This window comes from Saccoglossus kowalevskii, chromosome 2 (assembly GCF_978046115.1).
Source record: "Saccoglossus kowalevskii chromosome 2, keSacKowa6.1, whole genome shotgun sequence".
Classification (NCBI taxonomy): Eukaryota; Metazoa; Hemichordata; class Enteropneusta; family Harrimaniidae; genus Saccoglossus; species Saccoglossus kowalevskii.
In genome coordinates, this window is record NC_140642.1 from 7,705,758 (window position 1) to 7,726,538 (window position 20,781).

General features: G+C 38.2%; 1 protein-coding gene and 1 pseudogene across 1 annotated transcript; both read left to right on the forward strand.

Moving 5' to 3' along the window:
- The first annotated feature begins 12,820 nt into the window (after nt 1–12,820).
- Nucleotides 12,821–15,493, forward strand: LOC100375077 (steryl-sulfatase-like). The gene is made up of 5 exons (XM_078010117.2): nt 12,821–13,091; nt 13,205–13,327; nt 13,485–14,198; nt 14,423–14,704; nt 14,820–15,493. The coding sequence occupies exons 1-5, from the start codon at nt 12,827–12,829 to the stop codon at nt 15,188–15,190; spliced, it is 1,755 nt and encodes a 584-aa protein (XP_077866243.2). The 5' UTR covers nt 12,821–12,826; the 3' UTR covers nt 15,191–15,493.
- Nucleotides 15,494–15,942: 449 nt separating this feature from the next.
- On the forward strand, nt 15,943–19,943 carry LOC100374927 (steryl-sulfatase-like; annotated as a pseudogene).
- The last annotated feature ends 838 nt before the right edge of the window (nt 19,944–20,781 follow it).

Here is a 20,781-nt window from a genome sequence, read left to right on the forward strand (position 1 = left end):
CCACCAATGCTGATCCCATCACTTATCCAATAATGTAGCCACCGATGCTGCCAACTTATGTTTACCTCCCAATAACTTAGACACCGATGCTGAACTAATGTTACATAATACCACCAATGCTGATCCCATCACTTATCCAATAATGTAACCACCGATGCTGCCAACTTATGTTTACCTCCCAATAACTTAGCCACCGATGCTGAACCACTGTTACATAATACCACCAATGCTGATCCCATCACTTATCCAATAATGTAACCACCGATGCTGCCAACTTATGTTTACCTCCCAATAACTTAGACACCGATGCTGAACTACTGTTACATAATACAACCAATGCTGATCCCATCACTTATCCAATAATGTAGCCACCGATGCTGCCAACTTATGTTTACCTCCCAATAACTTAGACACCGATGCTGAACTACTGTTACATAATACAACCAATGCTGATCCCATCACTTATCCAATAATGTAACCACCGATGCTGCCAACTTATGTTTACCTCCCAATAACTTAGACACCGATGCTGAACTATTGTTACATAATGCCACCAATGCTGATCCCATCACTTATCCAATAATGTAGCCACCGATGCTGCCAACTTATGTTTACCTCCCAATAACTTAGCCACCGATGCTGAACTAATGTTACATAATACCACCAATGCTGATCCCATCACTTATCCAATAATGTAACCACCGATGCTGCCAACTTATGTTTACCTCCCAATAACTTAGCCACCGATGCTGAACTAATGTTACATAATACCACCAATGCTGATCCCATCACTTATCCAATAATGTAACCACCGATGCTGCCAACTTATGTTTACCTCCCAATAACTTAGCCACCGATGCTGAACCACTGTTACATAATACCACCAATGCTGATCCCATCACTTATCCAATAATGTAGCCACCGATGCTGCCAACTTATGTTTACCTCCCAATAACTTAGACACCGATGCTGAACTACTGTTACATAATACAACCAATGCTGATCCCATCACTTATCCAATAATGTAGCCACCGATGCTGCCAACTTATGTTTACCTCCCAATAACTTAGACACCAATGCTGAACTACTGTTACATAATACCACCGATGCTACTCCCATCACTTATCCAATAATGTAACCACCGATGCTGCCAACTTATGTTTACCTCCCAATAACTTAGCCACCGATGCTGAACTATTGTTACATAATGCCACCAATGCTGATCCCATCACTTATCCAATAATGTAGCCACCGATGCTGCCAACTTATGTTTACCTCCTCCCAATAACTTAGCCACTGATGCTGAACTACTGTTACATAATACCACCGATGCTACTCCCATTCACTCATCTGATAATATAGCCACCAATGCTGCCAACTTATGTTTACCTCCCAATAACTTAGCCACTGATGCTAAACTACTGTTACATAATACCACCAATGCTGATCCCATCACTTATCCAATAATGTAACCACCGATGCTGCCAACTTATGTTTACCTCCTCCCAATAACTTAGCCACTGATGCTGAACTACTGTTACATAATACCACCGATGCTACTCCCATTCACTCATCTGATAATATAGCCACCAATGCTGCCAACTTATGTTTACCTCCCAATAACTTAGCCACTGATGCTAAACTACTGTTACATAATACCACCAATGCTGATCCCATCACTTATCCAATAATGTAGCCACCGATGCTGCCAACTTATGTTTACCTCCTCCCAATAACTTAGCCACTGATGCTGAACTACTGTTACATAATACCACCGATGCTACTCCCATTCACTCATCTGATAATATAGCCACCAATGCTGCCAACTTATGTTTACCTCCCAATAACTTAGCCACCGATGCTGAACTACTGTTACATAATACCATCGATGCTACTCCCATTCACTCATCCGATAATGTAGCCACCAATGCTGCCAACTTATGTTTACCTCCTCCCAATAATTTTGCCACCGATGCTGAACTACTGCACTGTTACATAATGCCACTGATGCTGCTACCATGCACTAATATTGTAGCCACCGATGCTGCACACCAGCCTCTGATAGCTGGCCTCCAGTGACAAACAACAAAAACAGAACACTTTGCCAATGCACAATATTGTTTATGCTTAACGCCAACCACATAACTGTTGCAGTCAGTCTGCAGTCGTATACTAGAGTCATCCATATTTGATATTCCTCAGTGGTTCCTGAAAACAACGCTGGCATTGTTTTAAAAAATCATGCTTGTTATTAACATTGACATTGTTTCAATACAAGCATCACCAGTGGGAATTCTGACTGGCTTATTAAAAAAATTGTACGTTTCAAAATGACAAAGAACCAGATGTAGGTATTTCATGTGTGTAGGAACGATATCACAGTGATTTAGGTAATTTTCATACCAGTGTAGTTACGCCTATACAGTGAAATCGTACAGTAAAATCTAATCATATACGTTGAGAGAATAATTCTGTAGGATTACAAACATACTTTTTTATCATGCTATTGTGCCAAAATGGCTCTTTTTTACTTAAAAACCATTAATCCATCAATAAATAAATGAATACGATCTTGAAATCAGTATATACACTATGTGTCACATGATACACTTAAATGTGATAACTACTGTTTGAAATGCATGTATAGGTGAGGTTAGAATTCATTTTAGTTGATTGATGAAATACAAGTTTTTCCTCAGTTGTATTCATGCTGAAGTCATGCCACAACACAACTAAATAATGTAGACTATTGTGATTATCTAAGATTATTATAAGTTTGAAAGCAACTTCTCTATGTGAGGCTTTGATAGTATCACAAAGTTTGTGTTATGTCTTGGTGGACTCCGCTGTTGTATAAACGCAATATATGTCCTAGTGTTCAACAACTTGATAGTAGCATGCATGATATTATTTGGATCAAAATAAATACACACCCCACCATGATCATGATTGAATCGCGGGCATAATATATGTGTCACCAGAATGATTCTCTGTGCATTCTGATAGTACAACATTTATCAATGTGAAAACAAATTAATAGTATAAATACCCAGATAGTTAAAGCGCGGTAGTCGTTGCGCAGCGCAAGTTCGAATTTCATGTAAATAAACAATGTATTTGACAGGCGTTGTATACGTCGCTATGAGTCCCATATCGAACAGGACGCGGCACGACGACTGCCGCCCTTTAGATCATTAGATCTTAGCGATTTTAATGCTCGCATTGGAAAGAGATAATATTGATTGCGTTACACTCGTTTCAGCTGATAACTGACTAATTGCTACAACACGGGGACAAAGTGTTGCTAGTGTAGTTGATTACATGATTGCACCTGCTGATTCATACTTTATTCCAAAATACAATATCTCAAATACTCCTTAGTAAGTACAAATATGTGTGAGATGACTATAAATTAACAATCCTATAAAAAAATCTAAAGCTGAAATTAAAATTCTGTATTAAGAAATGCTGCCCACAATAAAGATGTAAACACATCGGTACTGGGACATCACAAAGATGCTTGTCATCAAATCAATCTTATTTCGTTAGATATTGTTGATGATAAATTTAGTTATAAGTTATGGGAACGCTGATGAGCCTAGAGAATTATAGACAGCTGCTGATTCGAAATGATTCTTATCTGAATGATATTGACCTCGATTTAATAGATAATAGCAATTTAATAGCAAAGTTGCCAGGTATTGGTGGTATTGGCCCGGATGTATTAAAACATTTACCATATGTAACCAAATAGACAATGCTGGCATTGTTTAATGTGATTCTGAACTATGGTTACTTTCAACAAGTCATTACATTCTTTTGAATAAAACAAGAAGCAATCCTTGCGGTTGCTATGCATGTTCGTACATTGAGGAATAGCACATAGTAAACAGACACCGGTCGGCCTTTGAAGCGGGAACACACTTTATTATAATGAGCATCTCCATATATAAAATTATATAATTATATATAAAAGTTATTGACATGGTAATGGGATGATGTCATATTCAGGTCATACAAGGTCAATACACTATTTTCCTCCTCACAATTTCGAGATATGGTAGTCAAGTATATTATAGCGATGAATCAGTGTATATAATATTGAATAATTGGAACTTTATGGATAATATCAAATAAAAATAACCATGCATACACTTATAAATCAATTCCTTATAAATCTAATTCGACAAAAAAGACAAAAGTATGATTATCTAGGGTTTATTCTGCCCTCAACACAGTACAATCATATTTTTATTTGTTTTAATTATAAATCTAATCTATCTGGAGCTCTATGGTGTAGTGTTTGGGTTTACCATCTTCTTTGGTGCATGAGGAGTTGATTGCTGTATTATATCATGCATTCTGCTATTATCCAATATTGGATAATATCAGCATGCATGATGGATGACTAGTTTACGACTGCAACAGTTATGTGGTTGGCTGCATTTCTATAAAATAGGTGGCCAGTCTGATAATGGGTCTGGGAAATAGTGAGTAAAAGTAATTGCTGTAAATGTTGTAGTATTGGGCACTCTAGCATGGATACTAAAATGATGTATCGGCATGATTGATTGTTTCTGGCAATGAGCTTTGGTGGAGTTTGTATAGTTTGTGGTGACTGTGAGCAGCAGCAGTGACTGGATACTGCGACATTCTGACAGGTTGTTGCGCATCAGCGGCTATGTTGTAGGTTGGTGATAAGTTATTAGCAATGACAAAGTGTTCTGTTTTTTGTTGTTTGTCACTGGAGGCCAGCTATCAGAGGCTGATGTGCATCATCGGTGGCTAAATTATTGGGAGGAGGTAAACATAAGTTGGCAGTATCGGTGGCTACATTATCGAATGAGTGAATGGGAGTAGCATCAGTGGTATTATGTAACAGTAGTTCAGCATTGGTGGCTGCATTATTTGATGAGTGCATGGTAGCAGCATCATGGAATTATGTAACAGTAGTTCAACATAAGTTGGCAGCATCGGTGGCTACATTATTGGATAAGTGATGGGATCAGCATTGGGGACATTATGTAACAGTAGTTCAGCATTGGCGGCCAAGTTATTGGGAGGAGGTAAAAACAAGTTGGCAGCATTGATAGCTACAGTATTGAATGGGTGCTTTGGAGTAGCATGCATCGGTGTCATCATATACAGTTGTCTATGTTATTGTGTGGTGGTAAACATAAGTGGGCATAAGGGGTGATAAATAAGTGTTCGCCCTTCCTCATAAAATGATACAGAAGGAAGATTTTTTTTACACTATTTTTCAACATAGTCCCCAGTGTTGTGACAAGGTTTGAAAAAAGTGGGGACCAATGGCCCCATGACCCCTTTTGACAAAAATTGGGTCAACACAAGTCAAACATAGAACTGATTATATTACATCATAACATGTAGTTTTATTTCCAGTTTTGTGTTACAATAACAACATTGCAGTTAACTGGCAAACTGAATGAAGATGGTTAAAGTGGTTACAACTGTAATGTTACTTAGTAATAAAATGTTTAAAGTTGTTCATGTGAAATAAAAACATTTATTCAACTTGTGTGGAATATCTTTCTGTCTTTAGATTTTCTCCAATGTTGTAATGCTGCATTAAAGTCAAATGTTTCAATTGGGTCATCAACTCTTGCAGAGGACAGCCGCCTATTTCTAACAGCTGTTTTAATCTGGTTCTGGGCACTGAAACCCCTTTCACAATCAGCAGTATGGATTGGAGCAGTTAAAGCAAATGAGGCCAGAGTTAACAAATTTTGAAAATCATCTTTATGATACTTGTTAATCAATTCCCACAAATCAGCCATTTTTTCTCTTGGATAACCAGCTTTGACTGCCAATGGCTTCACAAGAGACCACTCTTTTCTTGTAGTTTCTGCATCAATTATTGGTTCAATTGTCACAAGACAGGTTTGGACACCTTAGGCATTCCATACTGGCAGACAAGTGTTTTTAAATGTTCATTACCCCATGTTTCAAGATCTTTTTGAGAACAGAATGATATTGGCCTCATTCCAAGCACAACAAAAGCATACACAATATTACTATCATTCTTTGGAAATCTCTGGTCAATTTTTTTCCAAGATTGCATTAACAAATGTTTCCCTGATTGAATCAATGTTCTGTTTACCCTGTATGATATGGTTACCTTTGAAGGTAAGTCTCCCCTTTTCAGACTTCAGATGCTCACTCTGTAGCTGATACAGGTAAGTGTCATGTCCTACTTCAGAAGATTTCATCCTATTTAGAGCTGTTTTGAAGTGATCTACTGACACTTGCACTAAGCTAACATCAAGGTCAGATTTTTGAAAAACAAGGGACAATTCTGAGACTATTGGTAATATGTCCATGAGCAGGTAAGTGGTAGCTCAAAATCGTACTTGGACATCTTACTGCCATAACCTTTAGATTTAGCATCTTTATCAGTGGTAAAACATATGATAAGTGAGTCTAAACACCTATACACAGTTTTTACAGCCAGATAGACAGACAACCATCTCACTTCATGAACCTCTTTAATTTTTACATTGGGTTCTTCAAGCAAATTTTGAAGATCTGTTAATCTTGTTGTACGATTTGATGATGCCTTAAAAAAGTAGAAAATCCCAGTCATTATTCGTTGGTATTCAACCAAGTAGGGAACCTCATCAGCTGCCTGAGATGTTACCAATGCTAAACGATGTACAATACAGTGGTAATTTAACATCATTGGGTTTTCTCTTAACATGTAGCCAGTTACACCCTGTCCTTTCTCTGTCATCACGGTGGCCCTGTCTGTACCAAGGCCCATTATCTTGGTTGGTGGGAGCTGTTTTTCTTGTATAACACCAGACAATTCTTCGTGAATGGCTTTGCCTGTCCCACTTTTTACTTCCAAATTGCATAGAAAATATGTTGATGGTTTGAAGGAGTCCGGGTTTAAAATTCTACTATAGACAACCAGTTTTTTTTTAATACCAATATCTGTGGTCTCATCACACAAAACACTGACAAAGGGCGACTTTAGCTGTCTATTATCAAGTCCTTTTCGGATAACAGTGGCAAGAGACTCTAGCATTTCACATGCTGCTTTGTTGGAAGCGTAAGTTACATTTTTTCCTGTTCTAAGTCATGTCACATGTGGACATTCAAGTTGCTCAAGCAGGTTAAGTAGGCTTTCATATTTGTTAATTGCAATGTCCTCTTTTGCCAAAACACTACACATATAGCAACCAACAGGCTATTTTCATTTTCAGTGTGAAAATTTTTTACCGCCTTCTGAAAGTTGGACATCATTGCAGCTCTGTGATCGTTACATTCTGCATGGCGAGTAAGTGTGCTTGTTCGGAAATTAGCATTCTCTTTGGTCATAGTGTTCTGTTTATTATGCTTGATACACACTTTACAGGCCATTGCATTCTTGGAAGCTTAATATTGTAGCCATTTAAAATCTCGTAGCCACTTATCTTGAAAATGTCGGACATACCTTGAAGTCTGCATTCCCGTGAAAGATGGTTCACCCCCGATGTCATCTTCACGCTCTTGTGATGTACTAGTAGAATCACGTACTGTAGTTTTCGAAGACTGTGATGTTTCCGGTGGAGATAAAGACACATCTTCCACAGGAGTGGATTTTTCTGACTCATCTAACCCAATCTCGTCATTCGATTTGCTTTTCTTTTGAGCTGATGGTCCGAAAAAGCTCAACATTGTTCTACCCTTTCGTTTTGAACCATTGTTTGCAGACATCTTGCTTTCAGTTACCGACTCAATAAAACGGCAGTGTTGATTGGTTGAGGGCGAGGGCTTCGCCAATGAAAATAAATTTCACAGTTGAAGGTAGGCTGACTGCGCTGGACATCGATGTGACAGCAAGCGTAAATTTTAGTACACAAACTGAGCGAATCAAAATCAATTTCACAGTTGGGGCGTGCACTAATTGAGTAGTCGCTATGTCAACCGTGACTAATAGCGTTATTCTAGTCGTGATTTTAGCCAATGAAAATTGAGTTCACATCGGCGATTAGGTAGTATTTAGTAGACACAATATCAACACTGTACGATAGCATATAAATACATACACGCGGATAGGGGCCTAGCAGCCGACTAGGTAAAGGCGATTTCGTTTTATTTACTCGTCATTAAAAAAATGAGTCGTCAAAATGGCATGATTTCTTTGAAAGTTATTATTCATTACAGATTTGTACTGGCAAAATGAGTGCGCCCAAAGGCCCTTCCAGCCAAATAAAGTTGTGTCATTTGTTATTTTTTGGCGGGAATGACGCAAGGGCGCGGCCTCGGCACAAGACTGAGTCCCCTCTAAGTTCAATTCACTTAGTCCATTGATGTTCCAGTTTTCCTATTCCCTGCTAGAAGAAGATTACATGTTTGATCCTTTAGATAGGCCTCAACAGCTTGGATGACGTCATCGTCAGACTCAAAACTGTTACCACGCAAGTGGGACTTCAGTTTAGAAAACAGGTATAAGTCCGATGGTGCCAGGTCAGGTGAGTAGGAAGGGTGAGGTAAGAGTTCAAAGCCACATTTGGACGTTGCTGCCACGTTGCTTTCCTCTCCTTTTCTCTTTGATTGCTGCTCTTAACTGTCGCAGTTCTGAGTCATAGTACTCTTCATTGATTGTTAGACCATTTTGCAAGTAGTCAATCAAGATGACTCCCTTGCTGTCCCGGAACACAGAGGCCATCAACTTGCAGACTGATGCCACTCGCTTGGGCGGCTGTGAACCCTTGTGTGTCCATTGTATGCTCTGCTCTTTTGATTCTGGATCAAAGTGGTGACCCATGTCTCATCTTGGGCCACAAATTTCCTGAGGAAGTTGCCAGGATTTGACTGGAACTGGAACGGGACAAAAGCGTCCTTGAAACATCCAAACTGTTCAACTTCTAATGTGAAGTCAACATTCGGGGCACTAACCTTGCAGACAGCTTGCTCATCCCCAAGATGTTCGACAACACATTTTGAACTGTGCCATAACTGATGCCTAGTGAATGCCCAATATGTCGGATAGTGGCACTTCTGTCATTCATCAACCTGATTGTCTTTGGTGGCAGATTTTGGGCGTCCAGATCTTGGGTCCTCTTTTGTGCTCTTCTTGCCTCGCTTAATGTTAGCAACCCACTTCTTTACAGTGGAATACAAAGTGTAGTGACCATGTCTTCGTGGATTACTTTGAGAGTCATCTCCTTTTTATGGAGATACTTAATCACAGCACAGGCTTCTGTGTGGTCCATTTTGTGATTTTCATCTCATCTGCTAATTTTAAATGAATACCTAAATTTGCATGTCCATAGGTAGTGACTTAAGACAAAGTAGTATAAAGTTATACCCAAGAATAGGAGTTCCGCCCTTTGTTTCATGATGAGGCCGAGAACGTATTGATCAGCCCTCGTAGTCTAGAGTGGATAGTCAATCAGGCTTTTATTGGTGTGGACAGCATGGCGAGATGATTTAATGGAACGAATTTAAAAAAAATGGATGTCCAGTTTGCCAGTGTAAGTTGTGTGGTCTTTGACCATTGAACACTTGTCTTCCTGATATGCAGCACAATTGTGGCAGATTTGGGTTTGTGAGTTTGCTATGTAAACATCTTGGCCTTTCTTTTTCAAATATATCATTCCATGATCTTTGACCTCGCTCAATGGCAACATGGAGTTGGCGAATTTCATCCCAGGCAAAGGTTTCAGAAAGGTATAAAAGTTTCATTAAGTTCTTTGTGCATGTTTGTTCATGTTTCTTACTTTCGATGGAGCTGATTATAAACAATTCACCTCTGGTTAAGGCTGCCAAGCTGAGTTGAGCATATGGAATGCCATCAGAACCTGTGCATTCTGCTTTGAATGCATAATTTTATTCATGTGGCCAGGGAACCATATAGACAACATGATCACTAGCTTGACATGCCAAACTGTATTATTTGGGGCTTTCGCTTTTTGGCTTTAACGTGAGTGGATGTATTCGTAGTGCTGGAAAAGTCAGTGTTGTTGTCTGAATATCTACTAATTTTAGCTGTTCCTTGTAGATGGAGTTGTCATGTTTAAAAGAGGGTGGTTTTAGCTTGGATGGATTTGGCGGAAACAGCAAGTGCTGCTAACTTTCAAATTGCTGTTTTTGAGCCACTCCGGTTCTAGATTGTCATTTTGTTGTTGTATAGAATCAAGGATTTCCCTCTGTTTTCGCCATGTCTTTTCATGGTTGTTCCTCAGAGTGGGCGGTCTTTTTAAAATCGAAGATAAAAAACTTATGGGAACTGAGCAGGTGGAACAACTACGCATATGACGAGCTACCATCGCCATAAATGGAATTCTAGAACAATAACAATATCAAACAGCCAGGGAAACTAAAATACTGAAGCGGACTGAGAATCTGCTATGTTGTTGTTGCTATAAATAAATCACATTTCCAGTATAAGAAACTCTTAAGCTCTTGGTGATGCATCAGCTAAGGTCACCTCACCATTATACATAGACGGAATCCCCACTATTACACTTCAACGAATCAAACACAACGGCACGTGCTATAATACGTTTCCATGGCAAATAATCAAACGCGAAGTCACATGTATTGTCAGTTAAGCTATATAACATATATAACAAGCACAATCCACAATTGAAGGATTGAAATTTGAAATTGGTGCAAGTTGTTTTAACAGAAACGCTGATTATTGGATTTAGTTTTGGCGCGTCCAATCAAATCAATCAAATTCAACTGAGGTAAAATAAAAACAATTCTAACACAATCACACACGGGTTCAGCGAAACCATGCAAATTGGACGACGTGGCAATATCACCTGCCTATGTCTACATTTAAGAATTGCAGATTCTTCCTACTTGCACTCACCAACCAGCGAAGAAAAGGAGCTACTTTGGCAGCAACAGAAGTTGCAGATCGCTTTAAAACACATTGTGACATGGTGAAATCTTCGACCTACAAAGGCTACATAGCTCTCCCATCCCATTTCTGTTTTTCCATTACACTTAGCACTTGTAACATGATTAATGATAACCTTCTCATCATCCTTTGTGGCCCACCATCTGTGAGTTGGCAACATTTTACCCACCCAAACTACATACCCAATTTTTGTTTGTTTTGTTCTTGTTGATTATTTTGTTGACTGTTGTCAGATTTTTCTCTGTTGTTTTTCTTATTTTTTGTTTGTTTTTTATGTGTACAGCTTTTGTTCTATGACCTACGGGTGGGGGGTAATTATTATTTTTTATAACCAGGGATTTTCACGGAGTCAGTACTGTTATGGACAGTGTTTCGGGTTGAAAAATGAGTTATTTAGGTTACCTCTTGATTATCATGTGAGTTTGTAACTACTTCTGTAAATTCTACTCTATTAAAGAACACTATTTCTCACGTTCCTTTGCAAAGCATAATATAATTTGGTTTAATGTTTCATTTATTGAATTTAGCTTCTAGGTGTATACAGTGCGCTTATACACCTTACAGAGGCAGGGCATGTTGTTATGGTCAGGAATTCGAATCTCGTATTTGATATATATTACAACTGTTCAATTAAATCCCAAACAACGGCCATTATTTATTTTCAATTAGCACAAATTCGACGCTTGTTATGAGTTGTTGTACATGAATAATAGTTTAAACGCATTCCAGTCCCAAAAAGTATTATTTGCAAATCGTTGACAGTAAGTGTGTTTTGATTTGCTCGATCCTCAGGTTTCGTCATGAGTTGACTGCCCCTGTTCTTTTTTTTTGGCAGGCGCCATTGTGTAATCATATGTGTAATTGACCGGGAAACTAGTGCCACTAATTTGCGATATACCAATATTGACCAGTATGATGTCACGTGATGATGTATGCCAGATTACAGAGTAACCGTAGGGTGACACGTAACCTTTGTCCTCAATGTGCTAAGGGTCAGTGAACTTACTAGTCTGGTTCCCAATCAGCTGTGTGAAGAGTTGCAGTGTTGTTTTGTTCGTCAAGATACGTAAGGTATGTGGTAATATGGGTATATTTATATAAAATATTATATGCACGATAACTGAAACATAAAACATGAAAACACTAGGGTTGGCACGAGGATACCTGAACTTCCAGACATTTACAACTCTGATCCAACAAAGCACATGAATTCGTGCTAATAGTACACAAATCTGCCACACAATCCCCAATGCAATCCCTGCTTCCAAGTGACTGAAATACGTGTATATAGATGTTGTTTAAGCTTCCCGAAGTTTGCTGGATTTGTCTTAAAACAAGCTCTAAGAAAGTTTCCCGTTTTATGCATGAGTGTTCAAACCTGCACTGTTGTCGCTATACAGAGGTTATCGTTACACTCTGCAACTCCATCTTTGTATTATATTCAATATGCATTATACTGTTTATTGTTTATTGTTATTGTTTATCATGAGAACTATAAAAATATGAACACTGAAGCTAGCCATCATTAAAGCTCATTAAAGGGTGTCCAATTACCAAATCGAGCATAATAAGCATTGTTGTAATCACTCAGGACCTTTTGTGTGTATTCTAGAGGTACTTCTAAAATCGATTTCAAGATTCTATCCATAAGATTTGCCATGAACCGTTCAAAATCCAAAACCATAATATGTATGTGCGTTTTTACAGACGAAACAAAATGAGAATGCAACTTTACCCAAACGTCTGTGCGGGGATGGGAGAGGACAGTATGTACTGTGCACATGACTTGTGAACCATATTTGTCTGTTTACTTGTTTGACCGTTCAAGACTCGAAGGGTCATCAATTTCTAAATTTATAATAATCGATATTAGACATCCTATCATGAGGTGAAGAAATCAATGCTCACACAGTAAAATAATTGTTGTAGTTGAATATCTTTCAGAAGATGAAAACCAGTGGATTAATTGGTCTGCTTCTCTTGGTGCTCGTGTACGGTGACGACGCCACTCGGAAACCTAATTTCGTCATTATAATGGTAGATGACCTTGGCATGGGTGACGTTGGTTGTTTTGGCAATGACACTATACGTACACCTAATATTGATAGATTGGCGGCAGAGGGCGTTAAGTTGAACCATAACATGGTACCAGCACCTACTTGTACACCAAGTCGTGGTGCGTTTCTCACAGGACGTTATCCCATACGCATGGGTAAGAATGCTACCAATATTTGAAAGATCTAACATTAATTTAACTTACACACATGCCATTTAGTAAATGTGTTTTCTTCACTCGGGCAAATAGTGATCATTTTAATTTTACAGGGCTGGCATCCAAGTTGCCGAATACTATGTTTGGATTTAACACCGGCATTGGTGGCATGCCATCCAGCGAAATAACCTTCGCCGAAATGTTGAAATCCACTGGGTATGCTACTGCTGCCCTTGGTAAGTTTACCATTCTAGCTGTTTTTCTTTTTGATACAAACGCAAGATACCACAATTTAATAGATCGATACATTGTAAAATATCTAAATTTACAATCAATATATTGTACAGAATTGAAGTACACATTGTCATTAAAATAATGTATTCTTATTTACAGGTAAATGGCATCTGGGATTACACAGTTTTAGTTTTGGTCATAATTTTGAATTCCATCCATTGAACCAAGGGTTTGACTTTTTTTATGGTACACCATTGACAAATATGAATGAATGCGCAGACACACCCAATGGTAGATCCAGTATTATGAGTCTCTGGCACGATTTCTATACTGTTATTACAAACGTGACTGTATTTTTGTACTCCCTAGTTGGTTTGTTGAGATTTTCCAGGGTAGTCGGTCCTACAAGTTTTAAAGTGTTACTTTTACTGACGACAATCATTGCCATTGTAGCATATTGTATGCCCTATTATAACTACCGATTTGAATGCGTACTTCTAAAAAACTACGAGGCTGTTGAACAGCCGTTCAGATTACAAAACATGACTCTCCGCCTGACAAAATACGCTACATCATTCATTGAAGAAAATAAGGAAGGTCCGTTTCTGTTGTACTTATCATTTTTGAAAGTACATACTGCAATGTTTACATCCAAGAACTTTACTGGAGTAAGTAAACACGGACAGTATGGAGACAATGTTGAAGAAATGGACTGGAGTGTTGGCAGAGTACTTGCAAAGTTAGATCAACTTGAACTGACAAAAAACACATTCGTATTTTTCACATCCGATCACGGCGGTCATATTGAGGAAATATCTATCGAACCAGGGCGAGAAGGTGAACGAGAAGGAGGATGGAATGGTATATATAAAGGTAAACAAATGTTTTTTTAAGCATATATATTTTGAAACTAGATATTAAATGATTCATCAACATAATCAAGGTATTTCTGCAAACCATTCATGCAGTATTTTACTGAAATATTTAACTATGTATTTAGTTGAAGGATGTACTTTAAAAATCAAACCTTTACATTGATCATGTGACATACCCATGTGACCACTGAATATAAAAAATTGACTGAATTCTTATTGCAGGAGGTAAATCTCAAGTATGGGAGGGTGGTGTTCGTGTACCAACCATAGCACGATATCCACCATTGATACCACAAGGATCTGAGATATCTGTTCCAACTAGTAGTATGGACGTAACACCGACATTAGCATCGTTGGCAGGAGTGAAAATACCACGTGATGTTACAATAGATGGAGTTGATATCACAAAACTGTTAGCTGGCAAAGACAAAGCGCCACCACATGAGTTTCTTTTCATTTATTGTGGTCCATGGATACATGGTGTTACATATCGTCCTAAAACAGGTAATATTTTATGCATATTTTTTATCTGATTATATGTAGAGAAATATATCGAATTCGTATGTTTCGTATTATATCCAAACTTACAAATACAATTTTGACGTTGTTTATATTGCAGACGACATTTCATACAAAGTGGTATTCACCTCACCAAAATGGACTCCAGACACGGAAGGATGTTTCAACACATGGTTATGTCGTTGCCATGGTGAATGGGTAGACCATCACGATCCACCACTGGTATATGATCTCACGCATGATCCAAGTGAACGGCGCCCTCTAGACCCAACAAATAGTGATGTGAGAAAAATAACATCAAAAGCTATTGAAGCAGTCGATATTCATGAAGGGACAGTTGTACCTGTAATAAACCAGTTTCAACGATTCAGAGTAGGCCCTCTGTATCCATGGTTACAGCCGTGTTGTAACTTCCCGTTGTGTTCATGTGTAGAAGAAGGTTACGAAAACTGGGATTTAGTAGATTTTTGAATGCAGCTCTATTTGCCAACGTTTGAGAAAGGGTAGTACCAAACGTATATCAATCAAACAATCAGTTTAACTTTAATTTATTTTAATTACTACATAGACTATGTTTTAGTACAGCGTGACGTCTCATTGGAGAATTCGCATATTACTACCCTTTTGAAATCAGAAATATATTATTATGGTAGGAACTGACAAATGTAAAGAAAACTCAGTTTCCAAAAGCGCGGCGATCAATGTAAAAAATGTGTTTTGAACCTTTACGAAATATTATATTATTTTGTAATAAATGCACATATAGAAATTCGATTACTGTGACATTGGTAACAACATAGGCCGCTCGTCCATACTAAATCGCACATGTATATACACATCAGTGAATAGTATGGCACTTCTGAAGGTGAACCGTTTGAATTTTAGAAAATACATGTAACATTTCTTTCTTATCCACTGGCAATGTTGGCCGAGCTGGTTCGAAGCACCTGTAAACCATACTCTACGACACATCGCCAGATTTCCTTCCCAATATAGCTGTAATTCAATTCAGATAAAAAAGTGGGTCACAAAACTATTAGTTACTCAAATAATTGGCTCTTTACCGTTCGTTGCTTGATTCACATGTTAGATGGGTGCTTATAGTTTAGTGGCGGCGGAACATGGGGGGGGGGCTGAAACCCTTTGTGTCAGCAAAATTGTCCCTTCAAAATGCAGGAAATAGCGTTTCAGAGGTTCTATATTTCAAAATTTTTAAGGGGAGCATGCCCGGACCCCCTAGTACCGTAAGGTCGCACCTTCGGCGCAAGGTTGGTGAGCAGATCTCGCCCCTCATGCAAAATTTGGTGCCGCTGCCTCTTTAGTTGTCACTAATAAGGATATTATTATTTATAAATTATTAGTTAATAGGAATTCCAAAAAGAACCATCTGTTTGTAAAACCCACTCTCAGTTACAGATTTCATGCAATCATGATTCACAATCAAGTAATCATTTGTCTATTCAGACTGTATGTAATGCCGGACATAATGATTTTGTTGCTTACTACCACAACTATTTTAACCAGTTAACAACCTGATAGCTCCTTGGATCACACATACACCTTTCCCTACAAAAGTGTATCACTGGCATCGACACCAAGACAGACTTTTGTATCGAAAATAACTTTGTTTGGCTTTGATTGGCAGCCTATTTGTCGAGGTTTGAGAACACCGTTTTCAGCAAAGAATTTGCACTATTACTACACTAATAGGAATGACGGCTGTTTCTCTAATTTATTTATTAGCATGAAACAACATTTGGTTAACAATGAAAGGTATTCTTTGTGCTACGAAAGGGACGTAGTGTTGAGGCGGCAACTTCGACTCTTACACTGTAAATATACTACGTTGAATCCAAGTTAATATACATTAGTTCATTACAGATAGTCAAGTTTTATTCAACCCAACGAACAGCTAAGGTAACGTATTGTTCTTGAACATTCAGCACACGGACTACGACTGGGTATGATAGTTTATTATTTTGTACTTCATCCATTCAAAACATACCTCTCAATCTGTGATAATTTATTTTGCGGAAAAAGTCAGTGGATAATTCCCCCCTGCTTGTGTTTGTATTAGCCGAATACATCACAACTTAGCGCAGAATGGTTGTGTTGATAATGGCTTTATACGTACCATGGTACGCCGCATCTGAGTATGTAGGAGGCTAGAATTGCGTATGGACCATCACCAACAAATAACAACTATAAAACCGGTAAACGTACCTAATTTACCATACATATGTTGGAAGTTCGAATGCAGAGCATTGATTCCATTGGTGATTCCGAATATAAGCGCAGTTATACTGATAGGTTTGAAAGTTGACTAAAATTCGTAAAATATTGTAGAGCTTCGGTTTACCTGTTGATTTTTAGCATGCTTTCAGATTCAAATCAGAGTCGGCGGCACGAAATTTGGCATGAGAGGGCGAGATCTGCTCACCGACCTTGCGCCGATCCCACTTTAGGTCATTTTTTATTATCCAAGAAACGTTCCGAGCTCCTGTGCCCTCTGCCCCCTGTGCCGCCGCCACTGCAAATTTTGGGCCGCTGGGAATCACGCGAGGAGCTGGCAACATCTAATCGTCTACGTTATATATAGTGTCACTATTTGACGATATATCAGTATCTGCCAATCTGGTTTTATACCCCAGATTGTAAAATAACCATCAATCATAATTGATTACCCCTAGTCTACCGGGTGACCCATAACCTTTGTTCTCAATGTGTTCAAGATCATTAAACTGACCAGTTTGATTCCTGGACAAACGCATAAATAGTAGGCACAGTATTTGCTTATTTTGTTAGTAAACATACAGAAGGCAAGTCTGCAAGTGTATTTACGTGAGTATAGAATATATTATTACCTGCATGATACATATACGTAGGTAACATAAAAACATAAGGGCAGACAGGGCACTATTAGAAAACTTTTGACGAGTATAACTGAACTTATAGTTGCATGTTTACCTGACTGACCATTATTGAACCGAATACAGCAGACAATTTGCTTTCTCTGAATAGCTAGACTAAGACTACAATATACAATATTTAGATCCAAATATAGCATTACCAGTATTCAAATACGTGTTATCTTTTATTTTAGGTCTGGCTTCAAAACTGTCTGGTACAATGTTTGGTTTTAAATCTGGTATTGCTGGTATGCCAGCGAATGAACTAACATTTGCTGAAATGTTGAAAGGGGCTGGTTACACTACTTCTGCTCTTGGTAAGTTATTGACTCTCTTGCTGACATTTGATTGTATCTTAGAAGATACAATTTATATAATATATCTTAACTTGTCCCATTCCGTGTGTTCCCCACCCAACCCCTGAACTGTCGATAAATCATTATTCTCTGGTTTGATCGATATTGTATACTGTGTGTAATTATGCTCATTGCTTTCATGAAATGACGGCGAGTCAATTTAATGTGTTTTTCAATTCACAGGTAAATGGCATCTGGGATTACACAGTTTTAGTTTTGGTCATAATTTTGAATTTCATCCATTGAACCAAGGGTTTGACTTTTTTTATGGTACACCATTGACAAATATGAATGAATGCGCAGACACACCTAATGGCAGATCTAGTATTATGAGTCTATGGGACAATTTCTATATTCACGTCACCACTTTCAATGTTACGCTGTATACCATTGTAGGTCTTCTACGATATTTTAGTAAAATTGGTTCTGAAGTGTTCAAGATGATGGTCATTTTCACAATCATGATTACTATAATGTCCTGCAACATTCCAAAGTTTACCTATCGTTATGTATGCGTGCTTTTCAAAAATTACGAGATTGTTGAGCAACCCTTCAGATTACAAAACATGACTCTCCGTCTGACAAAATATGCTACATCATTCATTGAAGAAAATAAGGAAGGTCCATTTCTGTTGTACTTATCATTTCTGAAAGTACATACTGCAATGTTTACATCCAAGAACTTTACTGGAGTAAGTAAACACGGACAGTACGGAGACAATGTAGAAGAAATGGACTGGAGTGTTGGCAGAGTACTTGCAAAGTTAGATCAACTTGAACTGAAGAAAAACACATTTGTATTTTTCACATCCGATCACGGTGGTCATATTGAGGAAATATCCATCGAACCAGGGCGAGAAGGTGAACGAGAAGGAGGATGGAATGGCATATATAAAGGTAAAATTGTATTTACACTGACACATGTATTTCATATTAATATAACTGGAGAATGGTAAACATGCAACACATACTAGATAGATGACAGCAATTCAAATGTAATTACCCAGTAAATTCTTATTGCAGGAGGTAAATCTCAAGTGTGGGAGGGCGGTGTTCGTGTACCAACCATAACACGTATCCACCATTGATACCACAAGGATCTGAAATATCTGTTCCAACTAGTAGTATGAACATAACACCGACATTAGCATCGTTGGCAGGAGTGAAAATACCACGTGATATAACAATAGATGGAGTTGATATCACAAAACTGTTAGCTGGCAAAGACAAAGCGCCACCAGATGAGTTTTTTTTCATTTATTGTGGTCCATGGTACACGGTGTTACATATCGTTCAAAAACAGGTAGCAATATTAATCAAGGCTATATTGTTAAGTGATATAAAGCATCTCTATTTATAATGTTAATAATATTTGCATTATACTTTTTCTCCTATAATTCCTATATTGTGAAACTCCATTTAAATGTTAGTATTGTATATGCAACTAGTAATAGCCATGTACATGTGTGTACCAAAATTGTTAGAAGCATTCCCAGAAGAATTTACAGAACTATTTAGTATGCAAGGTTGCCTTTTACAGGCTTCATGTGTACTATGTCATGCTTGTTACAATACATAGTCATTCTTAAATCACATTCACCAATGACAATGATTGTATCGCCAAAGTGGACTGCAGGCACAGAAGGATGTTTCAACACATGATTGTGCCGTTGCCATGGTGAACACGTAGATCATCACGATCCACCGCTGGTCTATGACCTAACCCATGATCCAAGTGAACGTCACCCTCTTGATCCTACAAATAGTGATGTGAAAGAAATCACATCAAAAGCATGTGTTGCAGTCGCGATACTTGAAGGGACAATTGTACCTGTAACTGACCAGTTTAAACTTTTTAGAGTGGGAGGTCTATATCCATGGTTACGACCTTGTTGCAACTTCCCATTATGTTCTTGTGTAGAAGAGGATTATGACGACTGGGATAGCGTAGATTTTTGAGTATAATTTTAAAATATCATTTTTAATGAAAATAATATTCAAATTGATTCTCGAGAAGGATAGGGGTGAATGGTACCCGTATATTCATAATACATGTATGTGAGCTTAATCACAATGTACTTAGGAGAAGTCATCTGCTGATATTAGTTAGTGATTCACAAAAGAATACATATGTATCTATAAACTTCATAATGTCATTGTTCTGAACAGCAATGGCAGAAATCAGTTGAGGCTGTGAGAATGTATGGTGGTGACAGTAAAAGTAAGACATGGCAATAAAATGGATAAATTGAACACATATAACCAAATTGCTATTTAGTCATGATAAGTCATAGTCCTGCGTACAGTGCTGTGTGTACGGGGACGCGGGTGGACAGCCCTGCGTACCTCCATAGACAAAATCCGGGACTTTGAAAAATATAACTTTTTTAATGAAATAACATGCCCAGGTACCAAAAATGATGATCGATTACCAGATATATCCAGAACTCCCAGTTCGTTGTCCAATTGTGGATGAAATCAGCTACTTTGCTTTAAAAACAAACGCATTCTCTCGCGTGAATGAAATTAAAAATGGCGGCGTTTGGTGGATAATTTCTCAGGTACATACGCGTTTACAATTTGTCAGTCTTTACTAGTTGTTATTTAAAGACATTTCAGTTTCAGATAACTTTGTAATGGTTGTTACAGATAACTATCGTCATTTCAACCGATTTCGGCTGGGAAACTACTTATTTTTAACTTGCGCACCAATTATGGTGCGCTCCCGGACTTTTCTATGGAGGTACGCAGGGCTGTGGTGGGGACATCTATCAACCGAACGCGTCCCCGTACACAC